At 37.5% G+C, this 17715-nt stretch overlaps 2 protein-coding genes across 2 annotated transcripts in view; one reads left to right on the plus strand and one right to left on the minus strand.

The window, feature by feature from the left end:
- Dyrk2 (Dual-specificity tyrosine phosphorylation-regulated kinase 2) overlaps nucleotides 1–7081 on the minus strand; it is a 77610-nt gene extending 70529 nt beyond the window's left edge. The window contains exon 1 of the mRNA XM_028318960.1: nucleotides 6963–7081. Coding sequence (XP_028174761.1) covers nucleotides 6963–6977 — 15 coding nt within the window. The 5' untranslated portion in view covers nucleotides 6978–7081. The remainder of the gene's footprint in view (nucleotides 1–6962) is intronic.
- A 4633-nt stretch (nucleotides 7082–11714) lies between these two features.
- Nucleotides 11715–17715, plus strand: part of Zir (dedicator of cytokinesis) — a 30287-nt gene continuing 24286 nt past the window's right edge. Inside the window, exons 1-2 of the mRNA XM_028318937.1 lie at nucleotides 11715–11900; nucleotides 11997–12069. Coding sequence (XP_028174738.1) covers nucleotides 11866–11900; nucleotides 11997–12069 — 108 coding nt within the window. The 5' untranslated portion in view covers nucleotides 11715–11865. The remainder of the gene's footprint in view (nucleotides 11901–11996; nucleotides 12070–17715) is intronic.

Here is a 17715-nt window from a genome sequence, read left to right on the forward strand (position 1 = left end):
AACATTTTGCTAACGTAGACAAAGAAAATATTGTCTACTAATATTGTGTGTGGGTGTGAGCGAAATGATGGGAGTACCGAGTATCCGTGTAACTTGAGAAGCGTGGGATTAGCGGCGAGCAATTAGCTTGTATGAGGGGTATTCAAAAAGTAATTCCAATGAGATATTTCTAGCCATCACAAAAATCTGAAAAAAATTGGGCTTAGCTTAATTCTTCTCTAAAAACTGGAAAAAAATCATTTAAGTTCAGCGACCAGTCGGAAAGACCTTGTTTTCTGTGGCCAACGCACCTGTTCACAGACCTGAAGTTGCGGTGGAAGACAAAAAAAAATTGCGTTGCAAAATACTCAAAAACCTATCATATTCTCTAGATCTGACTCTTAGCTACGTTAATAGCTCTTTTTCCGATTTAAAAGTAGTTCAGGGACCTGATATTTGTGGAATTGTCGAGGCAGTGTCCTTTTTAGGCCTTTTTGGAGAGTCNGGAGAGTCAAGTAAAATCATCCGACTGGTCGTGTCAGGTGAATGTAGTTCTTAAACGCAATGGTGAACTTAAATGAATTTTTTACCAGTTTCTAGTGAAGAATTAAGCTACCTGCCCGATTTTTTTCAGATTTTTGTGATGGCTACAAATATCCCATTTTCATTACTTTCTGAACACCCCTCGTATCTACGCCGTAGCATGATCGTAGCAAACGGGAGAGCCCGCGGCTACGAGCGGCTCGTAGCCGTAGCAAACGTAACGGCCATGTAGGTGTTTGCTACGGATATTGTTTACACATTTATTTTTGGCCGATCGTTGGATTGGCCACATCGTGATGTGCCCGGGTATATCGTGACTAGCGGCCGCCCGCGACTTCGTACGCGTGGATCCCGTTTTACCCCCTTCATCTATCTTACACGGTTTAGATTTTTTTCATACAAATGTTTTTTCCCGCTAACTCCCGTTGCCGTGGGAATTTTGCAATATCCTGTTGTAACTAAGCTTTAAGTTTACTAAGGTACCTGCATGCCAAATTTCAAGCGTCTAACTTAAGCGTTTTAGATTTTTCATACAAAAGGATTTTCCCGCTAATTCCCGTTCCCGTGGGAATTTCGGGAATTCCTTTTTTAGTGCACCTCTGTGGTACCTGAGCTACGTCCCTTCTAAATTTCAAGTGCCTACGTTTAGCCGTTTAGGCTGTGCGTTGATATGTCAGTCAGTCAGTCAGTTTCTCCTTTTATATATTTAGATATGCCGGCACTGTGCACGATGGGCCATTTCAACGATCGGCCAACACAGCTGAGATGTGTTATGGTTCAGCCAAACCAACGCGATCACACGCGATCAGCCGGCGTGCAGCTTTTTTTTTTTTGAAGGGATGGGCGCTGGTAGCTTGAGGAGCTTTTCCAGCTTTACCGGGCAGAGTGGCGAGTACAGAAGGTACTCTAGCCGTTTGGCGATCGTCGGTGCGCGTGCCGACGAGGCCGAGTGTGGGCTGTGGACGTTCGCGATCGGGCCGTATCAAGCGCATAAGACGCCCGATCCGTGGCGAACCCAACTAGAGGGTTGCCCACCGCGGTGTTGGACCAAAGTCCGGCTCACTATAGTGGGCCCGATCGAGGGGACTACGGACGCGGCCTGAGGGCGCCACGGTAGGCTCGGACCTCGGCCCAGGCCGTGTCCGGGGGACGGATAGGGGACGGCGTGCAGCGATGGCGATCAATCCATTAAGTCTGATCGCCATCGCTGCACGCCGGCTGATCGCGTGTGATCGCGTTGGTTTGACTGAACCTTTAGGCTCTGCGCGCACGGGTGACTTTTTGTCACCGCGACAGTTTATCTTGCTCTTTTACACTGTTATAAAGAGAAAAAAGAGTGTGTATGTTATGTGGTATGCAAAAGGAGCCGTAATAAAAATTATTAGAAGACATAAGTCACTAAAAATTATAGCCACCAGTAATTATAATCCCGCTGCTTCCTTGGCTCGAGCCGCCATCATTACGGCTTCCAATTAACATGACGCGCTGTCAACACGCCTTAATTAGGTAAAAGAAAGAGAAAATTGGATTTAAAATGCGCCAGTCAAATACAAAATAATCTTTTATAATAAACGTAATGATTTTCTTAGATATTAAGCATATGAAATCAAAATAATCACACTGATATTGTGGTGAAAGTTTGTCAGTGTGTATGTTTGTTACTTCTTCACGAAAAAACTACATAAACGGATTTTGATCAAATTTTACAGTATTATTCTTTATAACTCAGAGTAAAATAGTAATATTCTTTATAACTATAGGCTATTTACGATCTGTGACAAACTGAATTTCACGCGGGCATAGATAAGAACCCGCGGGTGAAGCCGCGGGCAAAAACCAGTTACTATAAATTAATTATTAGAGGAGATCAGATAGAAGGTATAAACGTTCAACGGTATGATTGAGTCATGTCAGACGCCTGTGGCAACTCATAAATCTGACACCGAAGGGTTGTGATGTCAGTTTTTACAGCCCACACGATAGAAGAAGTACGTTTGTAAATGTCGGCAGGATATGGAGTTCATTATAGCGTAAGTCCCGTTACTGCATGATATGATATAATTATATTGTATACCTAATTGCAAGTTAAGATTATTCATGTGAATTTTATTTAAGTAAGCTCCTATTTCTACCCTTTAAAGAGTAAATAAATAAATTATAGAGTTGACAAATGAGTTAATTACAGACGAATCAGCTTCAAAGCCTCTACTTATTGAAATTCAATTCAAATAATGTCTGTGTACGGGTCACCGAAATGTCAAAAGTCATAATGGCCTTTCCATTACAAGCATACATTTTCCAGTCCCACAACCAAAGACCAAATGAATGTTTGAATAAAATTCACACACCGTCAAAAAGTCTTTCATTTGGCGTGTCTCGCTACAATTTAAAACCGACGCATCTGCATACAAATCCCGTCCGAAACCACATAATACTGCAGCTCCACACATAACCATAAAACAAAAACAGTTTTCGATACAGTCTCCAGCATCAGTGCTTTTCAATTGCTTTCTGTGTACAATGTGCCACTTACCGACGTCCGCTGAGGCGGAAGACTGTCCACACCCATATTTTCAGTTATTCACTCAACATTTTGTGTTAATTTTGATTAATTTTCAGGTTTTTAAGCTCAAATCGCGGCCGCAGGACGCACGCGGGCACCCATCGCAGTGGAACTGGATACTGGAGGCTAGTGAGGTGCGATGTCGATTTTTCAACTCATTATTGAAATTTTAGAGCCTACAAACGTTTATGGACTGGTGAACGTCTGAAACGTGATTCGAGGTGGTTTAGGGTAGTTGAGGGCGTATCGCCTTATCTTTCCCTCAGGTAACGTGTTAAAGACAGGGGGACGTGTAAAGTTAATGGATGTTTTGGGATGGCTATGCTAGTAAACAATTAATCATGAAAAACTAGCGTAAAGTGACTCATAAAACTTTATTTTCATTTAACATATTATTGAACATTACCGGAACCTATAAACGATTTGCATGAATTTCATATCTCTTCCGGTTACTTTTACATTTATTTATTTTTGACTTTATTTATTTATTTTTTACTATTTTTGACAGTAAACTTGAATAAACGCATAATCAAATGAAATCAAATAATCATATTCATGTCTCTATCAAAAATAATTTCTTGAAACTGTAAAATTACAACAGTTTTTAGTACATCCTGTCAATATCTGCTAAATAGGACTAAGGGTTTTCGAATAATTTATTTTCGAATATCAGTTTCACTTTTCATGACCATCTTAAGATGCGTAATGTAAAATAATTATTACAATTCTACTAACTATTACGAAACGCACAAATCTATCGAGACCTCAACATCCCTACCGCTCTTGATGCTGCGCGCGCCGTCACCGCACGGCCTCACACCTCATCTCGCCTCTGCAACTGAAAGCCCACCCTGCCCCCTTGACTTAGGGTCCAAGGTTGAGCCCCAAGCCTTGTCCTTCAGCTAAAGGCAGCACAAGTGATGAACGCCAGTAACTGGCAGTGACAGAGGTTTTTGCAGAAGTCTGCATGCAAATGGCTGAACTAGGCGGAACTGTTAAATTACTGTAATTAGCGTGGCCAAACTACCCAAATTACCTACCTAATACTGTACAGATCATATACAAGTAGGACTGAACATACTCGTAAATGCTCGTTCGCTACTAATATTTTGAGGGATTTGAACTCTTCTTGTCAGTAGGTACTGAACTCTTCTTCTTATTCTGCTTCTACGAATCACAGAACAGAAAAAGTATGAATAAACGAAGATGCCGTTTCTAACAAATTTTATTTTATTATGTACCTATGTAAGCTTTTTAAATACTTGTACTTTTACTAGTTGCTAAAATTTCAGTAAATTTGTTTTTTAATAAGAAAGTCTTTAACACCTAGTTTTAAAGACCGACATATTCAGGACCAAGACATCCGCCCCGCTAGCTCTTTTTTCCTTGGGCCGCCTGCGTAGTCGTGGAATGGCGCTGGTGATAGCATTTACCACCCTTTCAGCACTAAACGTTTACTATAGATGTCCCTAGCACAGCGGGCAACAGACCTAGTACTGGAGTAGGTACTAGTATGTCTGGAATTGCGGACTAGAGACCTAGTACGGGATTAGGCGCAAATGCCAACCTGTAACCTTTAAACGTAGCCTTTAGGAATGCGTGGGAAGAATTTACTTGGGGCATTGATTGTTTTCAGTTGATTAATTGTTTGTTTAAAAGGATATCTTTTGTGTAGTCTGAAACACTGAAAACAGTCTTTATGAGCCGCCATTGTATAAGAATAATTAAAAGAGACTGATCGATTAATGAGCCTTCCAAAACCCAAAATCATGAAATACGTATTAGTTAGGTATTTGTATTCATGCAAGATTTTATTCTATACATAATATTGATGATTATTGTTTTATAATTGCTAAGGTTTTGGATTTTGATAAATAAAATTAATAAGTAATATGATTTGATAATTTTGCCAAATAGTTTTTAACCGTAGACTCTGCAGCCGCATCGAAAGTTGATATAACGTTACTGGGACATGTGAGGAATTGTTTAACTTTTGGTATGATTGTTCTAAGTTACTATGTCATACATGTATCATGTTGGTGTTCAAATAAATAAATAATATGTCCCGACATCAAACAAAATTAGTGGCCAAAAGGAGATGCTAGTGCTAGAGATTCGTTTATTTCTATTTATAAATAGTAGTTAATTAATAACTGAGATCGCAAAGAAGAAGTTAAAACATAATAAACTTGATACCCTATGGGTGTGTGGGAGGCTTCTTACAAGATAAGTATATTAATAGATTTGGAAAACTTTATTTGCCGATAAACAATATTCCTAAAGCCAGCATTAAGCTAAAATCGAAAATATCTTCGCCCACATCACTTTATTACTTGGTCTGCTCGTGATTGCTTATTACTAGGGAAAAATAATTGTCTTAATAAATTAGACCCAGAAAATAAGGTTATATTCCAGCTTAATAAGTTAGATGTGTCTGCTTTGTAGAGAGGAATGTTTATTATCTTGTAGAGTTTACATATTTAACAGATTTATTTAACGTTTCTCAATTATATTTTGAATATCATAGATCTGTTTAATACTAACCTGTGATGATTTAGTTAGGTAGGTACCATTGGAAAACCCCCAAACTTCTTAGGAAATATAAAAAATAATTTAGTGTTAACTTACAAAACAGACATTCAAATTACACTACTCCCCATATATCAACTTTAGCTAATGTTTTAACATCAATTAAAAGTTTTTTCAGTCGTCTAACACGGATTCCTTAGAATGCACATACTTATTTGTGAATTTACATTGCGTACTTATAGAGCAAGAGCTAGTGAACGCCAGACCTTTATAAAAGCTTTTTAAGCTGAGCTTAATAAAATTCATTGGCTCTTAGTCCAGTATATTTTAATTATAGAATGCGTCCAATTTGTAGTGGTCATTTTGGTTAACATGGTTATTAATAGACTGGGCCAAGACCCTTTTTCCACGTATTAAAACAGGCTATAGCGATACAGGGTCAAGTTTAGTTTATAAATAGGCTTCAAACGTTATAACGATGACTAATAGATCTATGTTAGGTATACAGACAACGGTATACCAAACACTATGGTATCGTATGTGATTGTAATGACGCTATTTTGTATTAATGTACCTATAGTCTGATGTGATGTCATTGAAGTAATATTAAGTACATTATAACTCAATGTGTGATGTCGATTATTCAATAATTAAACAGCTATTAAAGAACAATAATGGAGCAGTCTAGACTAAGGCTGGGTTGCACCATCTTACTTAACTGTAACAAACGTCAAAAATCTGTCAATCTCCAAACAAAAACACCGGTTGTCTCTATAATTACGGTTAAAGTTAGGTGGTACAACTCAGCTTAGGTGCGTGTTCTAGGTCTGAAATATTTTTAAAGTATGTACTGTATGTTGAGCCCTGCACAATACGACAGATACCTATCTGTAAAACCTATAGAGCTTTCAGACGAAAAAATATTTATTTAACGGCATAAAAACTGTTTGTTGTTGTTAGACGTGATAATTGTAGACAGAGCAGTAAGTACTTTGTACAAAATATTAATTAATCATTACCAAGTATGTCTGCTGGGGGAAAAACAGATGAGAAAAATTGTATCTCTGAATAAGTAATACAGTTTTGTAATGTTACCTTTGCATGGGAATGGAAAACATGCGCGGCATCGTGAAAAAATTCTCTAGGTTAAAAGTTTTATTACATTCACCTAATATACACAATTAATTATTAATAAACAAAATCCATCCATCCAATCCAAAGCCTATTTATTTGTAAAAGCTAGATGCTTCAATTTGAATATTTAATGAAAAACATACATATTATTTATTTTGTATTCCAAATGGTAAAGACTCAAAAAGTTAACATAAAATTATTAGAAAATACTTACATCGTACAAAATCATGTCGAGTGTCGTTGTGTCGGTCACCTGTTGCACTGTCGTATACGTTAGGCTCTCCGTTTTTGTTTTCTTCAGTCTGTCTTTGTTTTACTATCAATTGAAACCCAATCGGAGTCTAACGGTTACTTAAATGTATAAAATTTAAAAAATGTTTTGAACTGCGACTTCACACAGTAACACACAAACTGAAAATTTTCAGTTTGAAATGTCTGCACAAAAAAAACTAGTTTATTCTTCGAGTTTACGACGAAAGAGATCGAATGTGCTTTCTTCGATCGAAAATAAACTATTTACCTAATAATAGTCACAAGTTAACTGTCACTAAATTAATGGTACGCAAGACGCAACACTTGAATTAAGACTAATTTTTATTTTTCCTAACGTCCGTAATAAACCAGCCAGTATTCAAATCGAATTCGAATCACAACACTGGCCAGCAACACGCGCAATAACTGTCAATTCGAGCGCCATTTATTTTTATTTACAAATGGTCATAGACAATGGTTTCGCGGTGGAGGTTTCAGCAAGGAGGCTTGCACGCCCGGCTGGCTCGCGACTCGCACTGAGGCGGCTGGCCGCCCAACCAACCTGGGCGGGGCAGCCCGCCGGCGCAGATTTTAATCCATTTAGTATTTCCAATAGCTGTCTGCTATTGTTTGTAACTTCATTTCAAAAAGATAACTGAATCCGTGATTCAGTTTAGGCCCTTTGTTTTTCGAATTTTCTATTGTTTACGTTTGACGAGGACCTATCTAAATTATGTTTATTTTGCAGAGTTTCAAATAAAGTTTGTGAGCCTAATTAAAAGTCATTATTAGATACTCGTANTACTCGTATTGTTTATTTTATGCGAAGAATAATCTTGATTTTCATGTTTTGTAACAAAGTTACATTAATCGAACTAGATCCAAAGTTTCAACCTTTTTTGTGTGCATAATGGCTGGAAATAACCCTTTTAGTCCTGAACTGCTTGTCTAAAGTCTAATATCCGAGGGTTCCAACCTTGAAGGTCGGGATATGGGTCCCAGGGAATTAGGATAAGCGGGTCAACTGATCATAACAAGGAAAAAAGGATTAGTCTGAACTAGTCTGAAGTTACGGAGAACGCGAAAGACGTGCCTTTTATATCAATGATTTATTCGTTTTTCGTTTAGATTTTTTTATACGCCCTTGACTTCAATGGTGTGGATTTACTTCCGTCAGTATTATATTTTTCAAACGCTTTTGTTATTTTTATTCCCTTTAAAGACATTTGATCTTTGACCTGTGACCTTTCGTAGCGGCCCTAACAGTGGCTCTCAAACTTTTTATAAAAATATTTGGGAACGAAAGATCAATGTAAAGTCAGCATCAAATAGTTCGTTACACCCAAAAAAGTAGCCAATAAGTTCGCAACACGTCTTTGTTACAATTGAATAAGGTTGTTTTAACAACTTTTAAGAAAAATTGTATTAAGGATTAATATGTCATGTAAAAAATTATCTAAAATCTTGGTTTGTTCAATCACTCTATGCTACTACCAACTACTAAATTAGTGTTCCCAAAACCAGTCCCGATATTTGTACCGATTCTTTAAAAAAAATGTTGACAGTCGAAAACTTGTACCTTTTGGGAACCGCTGCTGTTTAGTGCGTTGACCGAAAAACAATATTATCATATTTCTTTTGCATGTCACCCGCATTATAATAAGGCATTCGCAACCTGACTCCGGCTTTGTAGAAATTGCTATGACAGTTACAAACGATCGCATTAATCCAACTGTTTTCGATGGTTGTTTTGTGTGGAAAATTTGAAGAAAACTCCATTTTAGTGCAAACGACTGCCTTTAGGCCTACCTGGCTTATGTTTCGTATATGTCGGCGGTACATAAGTACAAATTATGTTTAGTCATCAAATGGAAATAAAACAAAAATACACAAAGTAATTTTTACTTAATGACGAAAATCAAGTTACAGAATAAGAGCAATGACCTTGCGTCAATTTCATAAGTGACTAACCCAAGCTTTTAGTACTGCTAGTACTACCGTGTTCTATTTGCAGTCTAGCTCCCAAAGGATTCAATCCTGGGTCATTGGACTCCATTGTTATTCTCGATAGTCCCGTTTCTTCGAATACACAGTTAATTTACTTTTAATTCCTTTATCAGGTTTTTTTTCTCTGTGATTAATAACTTCATATGACTTATTTTGAACTTATGAGCACTATAACTAAATGAATAGAAGGATGTGTTCTTTTCAAAATGAGTTCGATTACCGACTCAAAAATTATAATGCGTAGCATCGCTTCGTAGTACGTAACTCGTAGTCACGTTGCTACGAACGAGCGTGTAACCGCCTACGCAGTAGCGGCGGTGTAGAAATGCGCAAAATTTCCTACCTACAATAAAAATTATGTTAAAAGATGATATTGTTATGTACTTTGAATAAAAAAGTGCAAGCTTTGATTAACACTTGAATATAATTATGCATATAAAGGTACTGATAATGGTCCGGGTGATTAGTTGGATAAGTATTTTGAAAAAACCAATGAGATTAGTTACTAAACCTCGTAAAGATATTATCTTTTGTATTATAATAATTTGTAGAACTTCAGCTAATGAACATGAACAGGATAATAAAGATATCCAAATATAGAAAAGCCTAAACCTTAGAGTAGGCTCGTTCTGTTTTCAAGTTATCATCCTTGACAACTTAACCACTCAACACCCAAGGTTGTCCACTTTGACTTACTTACCAAACAAAAGTTAACGGACACTCTGCAAGGCCTTGTTGTTTTAACACAATAAGTAGAAAGTGCTTCACCTTAGCCCTTCTAAGTTTGACGAAAGTGTAAGGTTCTACACTTTCAAGGATGCATTATGGAAGTAAAATATTAAATTAGCAACTTAAAAAAAACAGTTCTATTTCACAATTGATAATATAATAAATATAGTGTCATTATGGGCTAAATCTGGTTTAGGCATAAATAAAATATGTATTTAATAATTTAACAATTTTATTTTGCGCAATCATTTCTTCATTGCTTCAAGTAGCAAAATAATTTTAAACAATCACAAATACCCATAAAGTCCTTTTAACGAATTCTAAGGAATTTATCTAAATAGGCAGAAGTACCTCATCATTATTTCTTGTATATAAGTCTACCTAATTTTAGACAGTCTTTAATTAGCGTGTCACACAGACCCAGACAAAATGTCACCCTCAAGGCCTAAATCAAGTTCACGGACGGCGGTCTCGTGCGCACGAAGCCTTACCACAATCCAATTAGCTCGTGGAGGATTTAATGCATGCGGCGAGTCAACACGCCTTCCGTGATTGTGCATATGATGGCACCACGTGCGTGTGTTGCACGACTATGTGCGTGAACTCGTGGATGCATCCAGGCAGATTGTGGAAGGGAGGAGCAAATAAGATTTTTGGGTCCAATATAGTCTAGCCGCCCTAAAGAAAATACACTTTTTGATCGAATCGACAATCGAATCGACCACTATTCGACTGGTTTGCGATTATAATTTGCAGTTTCTCTAGACTCCACAGGAGACCCACTTGATCACAAACTGTATAAGGTAAGTAATCGAAGCTAATTGACGCAGCAGGCTGTCTGAATGGGTTAAAGGTGTAATTTCTAACTACTTACTTAACAATACATAAAAACACAACAACAAACACAAAACATGGTGTTTCTTTGCGAGATCGAATCAGAAATGAGGAAATCCGTAAACGAACTAAAGTCGCTGACAATAGCCCGACGGATTAGCAAGCTGAAGTGGCAATGGGCAGGGCATACCTATAGTACGCAGAACTGACGGCCGATGGGGCAGCAAGGTTCTGGAATGGAGGCCGCGTATCGGAAAACGCAGCATGGGACGTCCACCTACAAGGTGGACCGACGACATCGTAAAGGTAGCAGGGAAGCGCTGGATGCAGGCCGCTACCAATCGATCAACGTGGAAAGCATTAGGGGAGGCCTATGTTCAGCAGTGGACGTCCTATGGCTGAAATGATGATAATGACATAAAAACACACGATTTTTGGTCTTAAACGTTATTTAACAAGTTATTTCATAATTGAAAATCTTTTTAGTACAAGATCTAAAAAATACCTAAAATCAAGTAATAGACGTAAGCAAATTGCTCAATTAAGTACTTCAATCTTCAAGTATTTAAACACGTTTCGTATCTAATTATGTCCTAATCTCCTTCAGCCGCAGGCTTTTGTCTTTGTCCACAGTTCCAGGCAGATGCAAATCGGCTGAATGCTAATTAAAGCAAGCCTTTGACCTTTCTTCGTGTAGTCTGACGCCCACGCTTGACGACAACTATCTAATAGGATCATACTCTCTAATCTGTGAATAGGATAGTCCTTTGAAGATAAGACTTGTTGCGTTAGTTGTTTTCTACTAAAAAAATATTTGTAGATGTCCTGTTAGCTCAGGACGCGACAAAGGAGAAAAAATAGAGTTCATCGAACCTCGCCATCCTTAAAATTCCTTACTTATAAATTCATATTCTTGCGTATTTTGCTATTCTAAGCGAGTAGGTGTTTGCTTTTTTTTTCTACAAAATTAAGAACAAAAATTTCAGTTTTGACTGTATTCGTTTTCTGTAGCAAGTAGGTATGTAAAATTATCAAGTATGTATTTGTAAAATAGATTTAATTCATTTTCATTAATTTTCATTCAACGAAATAATTTCGTGCGTACACGCCATAAAATGACAAATCATGGCAACACCAATTTCCAACTGTCATTAACTGACACTCCAATTCGTTTGTGGTTTGTGTGTTGTTGTAATTTGTAAATAAAATCAAGTTGTTTGGTTTTACTGATAATCACGAATAAAGTGAATTTTCTAACAGTGTTTGGTCGGTGCCTCCCTACGGTCCAAGTTTAGATGACACTTGGACGCAAATACCAGCAGTCTTCTGGGTAAATGAATTCAACGCAAGGGTTGGGACTAACCGTGCATGGCAAGGGTCTGGGTCGTGTAAAAATACGGCAAAATTGATTTTTCCCTATTTATAGGAATGCTGGGGATGCTCGTAAGGTGTATACTAACCAGTCGAAGGCTGGGACTCTGTCTGGGTGCTCGTCTTCTGTAAGTTGTAAATCATTATTATTCATATCAGGTACATTTCATACTGATTCATTACGAATAGTTTCCTCAATGTATGTGATTAGAATTCCTTATTAGAATTAATTAAAATTAGTCAATCCAATTAATCATTAGCTAGAGTAGTAATGCATTGAAACTGTAGAGTATTTGCTTTGTTACACATTTATTTATTTATCACAGAAATATTGTTTAGAAACTGCTGTATTGTAAATACACTTGTGGCTTTAATTTAATTCAATTAGCATTAAGATATTTACCAAGCCGCTATACAATACAGTCATTATACTTATCGGTGTATGTATTGGGGTGTTAAAAATTAAGTATCTCATACTATACTCTATAGGTCATTCATGTTAAACAAAATATATAATTTGATGTTAAGATTAACCACTTACTTGTTTCTAATTATTAAATTAGAAACAAGTAAGTGGTTAAATACATTATGTATTTAACACTTCTTGACCTTGCCTGTTTTTAATTAGTATACTTTTGTGAACACTCAAGTATAAACATTTTACTTAAAGCAAGGTCACTTGAGCTATCAATAGAATGTCTTATAATCGACTATTGTTTGAAAATAAATAAGCTATTTAGATAACATATCTTAGCAACTGTCCATCCCAACTAATTGATTTTAAAGTTAATAAACAACCTCAAAAAAGACATATTCAACTCATATCTTTAGATATTTTTAAAATTCTCTGATATACCTAAGATGCAGTTATTTGTAATATTGTGAATACATTGAAATAACAAGCAGCATATCATATTTGTTAGCATTGATGCATGCCATTTTAGGTAACGTCCAGCTCGGCTAATTTCATATAACATTTTAACGCTTGTGTTTTTTATATTTCTAAATAAATTACAGTACTTCTTATAAGAATAAGCTATGAATAGGCTATTTATTTATTTAATTATCTTTTAGAAACTTTTTATGTTTCCTATTGAACTTGAACTGGAAGACAGTTAATCCTTTTCTACAACCTTCTAATAAGTTCTTCTGATTGATTTAGTTACAGGTCCAATCACATTGTTTCCCCATGGCATACTTTTTACTGGTTGGGTTTTATTGGTCGCTGTAGTGTAGGAAACACAGCAATGAAAATTAGAAGTGGGATTAATAATAAAAATAAATAAATAAAATAAAATAAAAGTCATTTATTTTCAGACAAAAGCAGTGCATAGTTTGGTTAGTAACAATTTGAACTTAGAGACTATATTAGTAGAGTTAGTAACAATGTTCTTAGAAATATGTTAGTCGTACATCATAGGTTTGATAAACTATGTATATTGACTCTTTATCTATGGACCCTGCATTGCTTCACATGCCTAATGTATAAGTCAACAAAGTGACCATAGACGGCTGCTGAGTCCAGCCTCTCAGCAATCATTATCATTTAATTATAATATTGAGGTTAAAACCATAAACTTCCAGATATCCTTGTGCGACATGATCGAACCACCGGACTATGAAGAAGTATGTGATCAACTCATGGGCGAGCGCGACCCGCTCGCCTACCCGTCTGCGGACATCGACCTGCTCGTCGTGCCGCGCCGCATCCGCACCGTCACGCACGTGCTGCCCGACGAGGACCTGTGAGTAGTGTGACGCATGTTCCGGACTATTAGGAGCGTGCGAGCAACCATGGGGCAGCAAGGTTCTGGAGTGGAGGCCGCGTACCGGAAAACGCAACGTGTGACGTCCACCCACAAGGTGGACCGACAACATCATTAAGGCTGGACGCATGCCTTTACCCGCCCGCGAAAATCGTCCACACCGTCACGCACGTGCTGCCCGACGAGGACCTGTGTAGTGTGACGCGTGAAGCGTGACGTATGACCCGGACTGTGAGTGCGAGCAGCCATGGCCGAGCGCGGACATCGAGCTGCTCGTCGTGCCGCGCCGCATCCGCACCGTCACGCACGTGCTGCCCGACGAGGACCTGTGAGGTGACCCGGACTGTGAGTGTGCGAGCAGCCATGAGCGAGCGCGACCCGCTCGCAGACATCGAGCTGCTCGTCGTGCCGCGCCGCATCCGCACCGTCACGCACGTGCTGCCCGACGAGGACCTGTGAGTAGTGTGACGCATGAAGCGTGACGTATGACCCGGACTGTGAGTGCGAGCAGCCATGGGCGAGCGCGACCTGTGAGACTTCTTGATGTTGACGTCACACTTCCGTCCCGCATGGGGACTGAACAGTGATAGCAAAATGATCCAGACTACCCACTCTCGTAAAAGTCATGAGAGGCGACATCCTCCTCCTATTTGCCTCTGTAAATTAGAAAGGCCATTCTGCAGTAGGGACTAAGACACCGGGTCTTAGTCACTACTGCAGAATGGCCTTTTTAATTTCCTGGTGGAAACGATCATACATGGAGGCGATCATATTTATTCTGTCAATTTCATTCAAACTGAATTAAATCCAGGGTTCGAAAATATCCGATATGTATTATAAATATCAAAATATCGGATATTTATGATATATATCAGATATATATCAACTTTGATATATATCAATTTTGTATGAAAGCCATACTATTATTTTATTGTATTATTCATGAATACTATTGCATAAGTGTTACATAAACATGTTTTTAATGTTTTTAAAACTTAAAATCAGACAAATAAAGCAAAAACATAAAATTTCTTTTAAATACCGCAAAATCAACTAAAAAAATAAAAATCTTATGTCAAAAAGTACAAATACAGTAACAACTTTTAAAAGTTGATTGTATATCATTAAAACCGGCTTGATATATATCGGATATATATCCGATATATATCAAGATATATATCCCTTGATATTATATCCTCGAACCCTGATTAAATCTGATTCTAATTCAAAACATTACTCTGCTTCACTCCGCCTTGTTGGAAACCAGGCCGAAATAACCTGAATAATAGGATTATGTTAACACCAACGCCATCCAGCGGCAACTGGAGGAGAAACGATGCGTCACAGATTAGCAAGACATACATCGACCGGTGCCTCACAGTTCTTCGGTACTCCGATAGATGGCGCTGTCCTCCATGTATAAAACGCGATGACATAAATTTCACCTTCTTCACTTATTAACTTTCATTTGATTACCATTGTAAACGTCAAATAAACGTTATAGTCTAAACTTTAATCAAAATTATTCATTTCAGTACGAGTACTACCTATCCCAGCTGAACCTGATCTGCTAGTCTGAGGCGCAAACAGATAATGATGATGAATCCTTTCCAACAGCACCAAAGCGCCGATGTTCGTCCGCGACTGCATCCGCAGCTACACATCTGACTACTCCGTGGTGGAGTACAAGCACCGACAGTACTCGGGCTCGTTACTGTGAGTGCTATTAATACAGGGTGGAAACGATAAGTGATCTCATTCGATTATTTCTAAACTACACAAGATATCGAAAAACTGTTTACTGATCTTGAAAGTGCTTCACGAGCTCTTTCAAACGATATCAGTAATAGGTTAAAGAATTAACTGGATCTATCCGAAAAGTCATCATCAACAGCCCTTTACAGTCCACTGCTGGACTATGAGCCTCCTCCACTATAGTGGAGGGTTTTGCCATAATCTCCACGCTTGGCAGGCGGGTTGGAGATCGCAGTTTAAAAGATTGATGTTTTTCAGAGAGCGCTGCTGCCCATTCTCTGTTTGATGTGTAGTCCCTAAGTCGCCTCTTACGGCCGTGTGGTGACGGCAGAGTAGAATACATTTGTCACCAACCCCTACTCTTCCCGAAAAGTCAACGTGTCCCAAAATTCAAGGATAAGCCGGCGCTGCAGGAAGGACATAGTCATGACTACTTTAGGAAAAATAAGGAAAAAAATCTATCTCAATTATTTTTTAAGTTACACAATAAATTACGAAATTCTTCGAATATTGACACCCCTTATGATATTTTACATTACCACGACCACCATTTTTCAAATATTTCTGTTTTTTTGTTTGTATCGGCAACTTAAGTAGCGTTGCTGTCCACCCCAACTCTTAAAACCCCCGGAATCCTTGCAGTTTTTACACAAAAGTTAATCAAAATATTTTATATCCTTAAAATTTTGAACGATTTTTACTTTCACTCCACTTTTACCCATCGTTTGGTAAAAAAAAGTATGAACACTACTGCGGCAANAAATAAATAAATAAATAAATAAGTTATGAAGAGATATTTAATGGTTAGGTTATTTTACTCCCTGTCGCAAAAATATTTATAAAAGAAATGCATATAACACGAGTATAGTTATGTATAACCTACTACCGGAAAAACTTAAAGTACTCCAAGGCCCTATATTTAAAAGCAGACTTGCTGGCTTTTGGACAAATGTTTTTATAATTATAAGGAATATTTTAATTGGCGACATTGATACTATTAATTTTACATTGACATTTTCTTAATTATTTGACATTAATACTATTGAATCCTGTAATTTTTGCACGTCTGCGAGCAGACTAAACACATGATCCTATTTAATATTGTCACCCTGTATTACTGTGTTTTTGGCAAATAAACGTTTTGAATTTTGAATTTGAAACATGGAAAGGTTTCGGTTTGTCATCAAGCAACTGCACTCTGGAGGATTTGATGAGTGCTGCTGACAACGCCACTCTTGTGGCGGAGTTTTGGGCTGACACTGTGTAGGTTTGTTGTCGACACGAAAAGAAGAAGAAAATGGAAAGGTTATTGACTTATAAGTTATTTGTATTTGGTTAGGTTATAATGACTGACACATAAATTTTATTGATTTTTAAATGATAACGTATACATTATTTTTACTTAGTTTATTTTCGTCTGTTTTATTGACTTTCACAAATTATGTTTATTTAAAAAACCATTAATCAAACCAATAATTTAATTTTATTTAAATTGTATTTTAGTCACGTTTAAAAAAATATAAATATACAAAAACTAAATTTTTTTGGAAATTGCCTTATTCCTTATTTCCATTAATTTTGTATTGTGTTATGGCAACTTTAGGCAGAAGTTTTTTCATTACCAATAAATAAATTCCCACTTTCTTCTCAGGCTAGAACTGGACGTCGAACCTCTCTTCGCATCAATGGCTCTCTACGACGCTAAAGAAAAGAAAAAGCTATCAGAAAACTTCTACTTTAACCTAAATTCAGAATGCACGAGACAAATGTTAGCAGCTCACGTTCCACATGCAGACTTATCAACGCTCAGTAGAAGTGCAGTATTTGATATACTGAACCCTTCGGCCGATGTGTTCCTAGTGGTGCGAGTCGAGAAAGTTCTGCAGGGAGACGTCAATGAATGCGTGGAGCCTTATATCAAGGACGATAAGGTATGTTTTTGCATCTCACTTTTGCTAGGGTATCATTAAGGGTTGACAGATGCTGGCAACCCACATCCGTTGCGCGGATTTGTCAACACTCAACAATAGTTTAATACTAATCTCGTGAGTACTTATCTCAAATTAGTATTTTTTTGTACAATTTATTAGAATCCATTCTCTATGTTTTTAGTGTTTCATCAAACAGCAGCTGAGCTGTAGTAATCTGTAAAAGTAAAGCTATCTGTTCATGGTATAACTATTTTCAATAGTTTAATATGAAAGCGTAGGACGTCCACCCACAAGTTGGACAGACGACCTCATAAAGGTAGCG

Source organism: Ostrinia furnacalis, unplaced genomic scaffold, assembly GCF_004193835.3.
Source record: "Ostrinia furnacalis isolate ACB-3 unplaced genomic scaffold, ASM419383v2 OfSCF7055, whole genome shotgun sequence".
Lineage (NCBI taxonomy): Eukaryota > Metazoa > Arthropoda > Insecta > Lepidoptera > Crambidae > Ostrinia > Ostrinia furnacalis.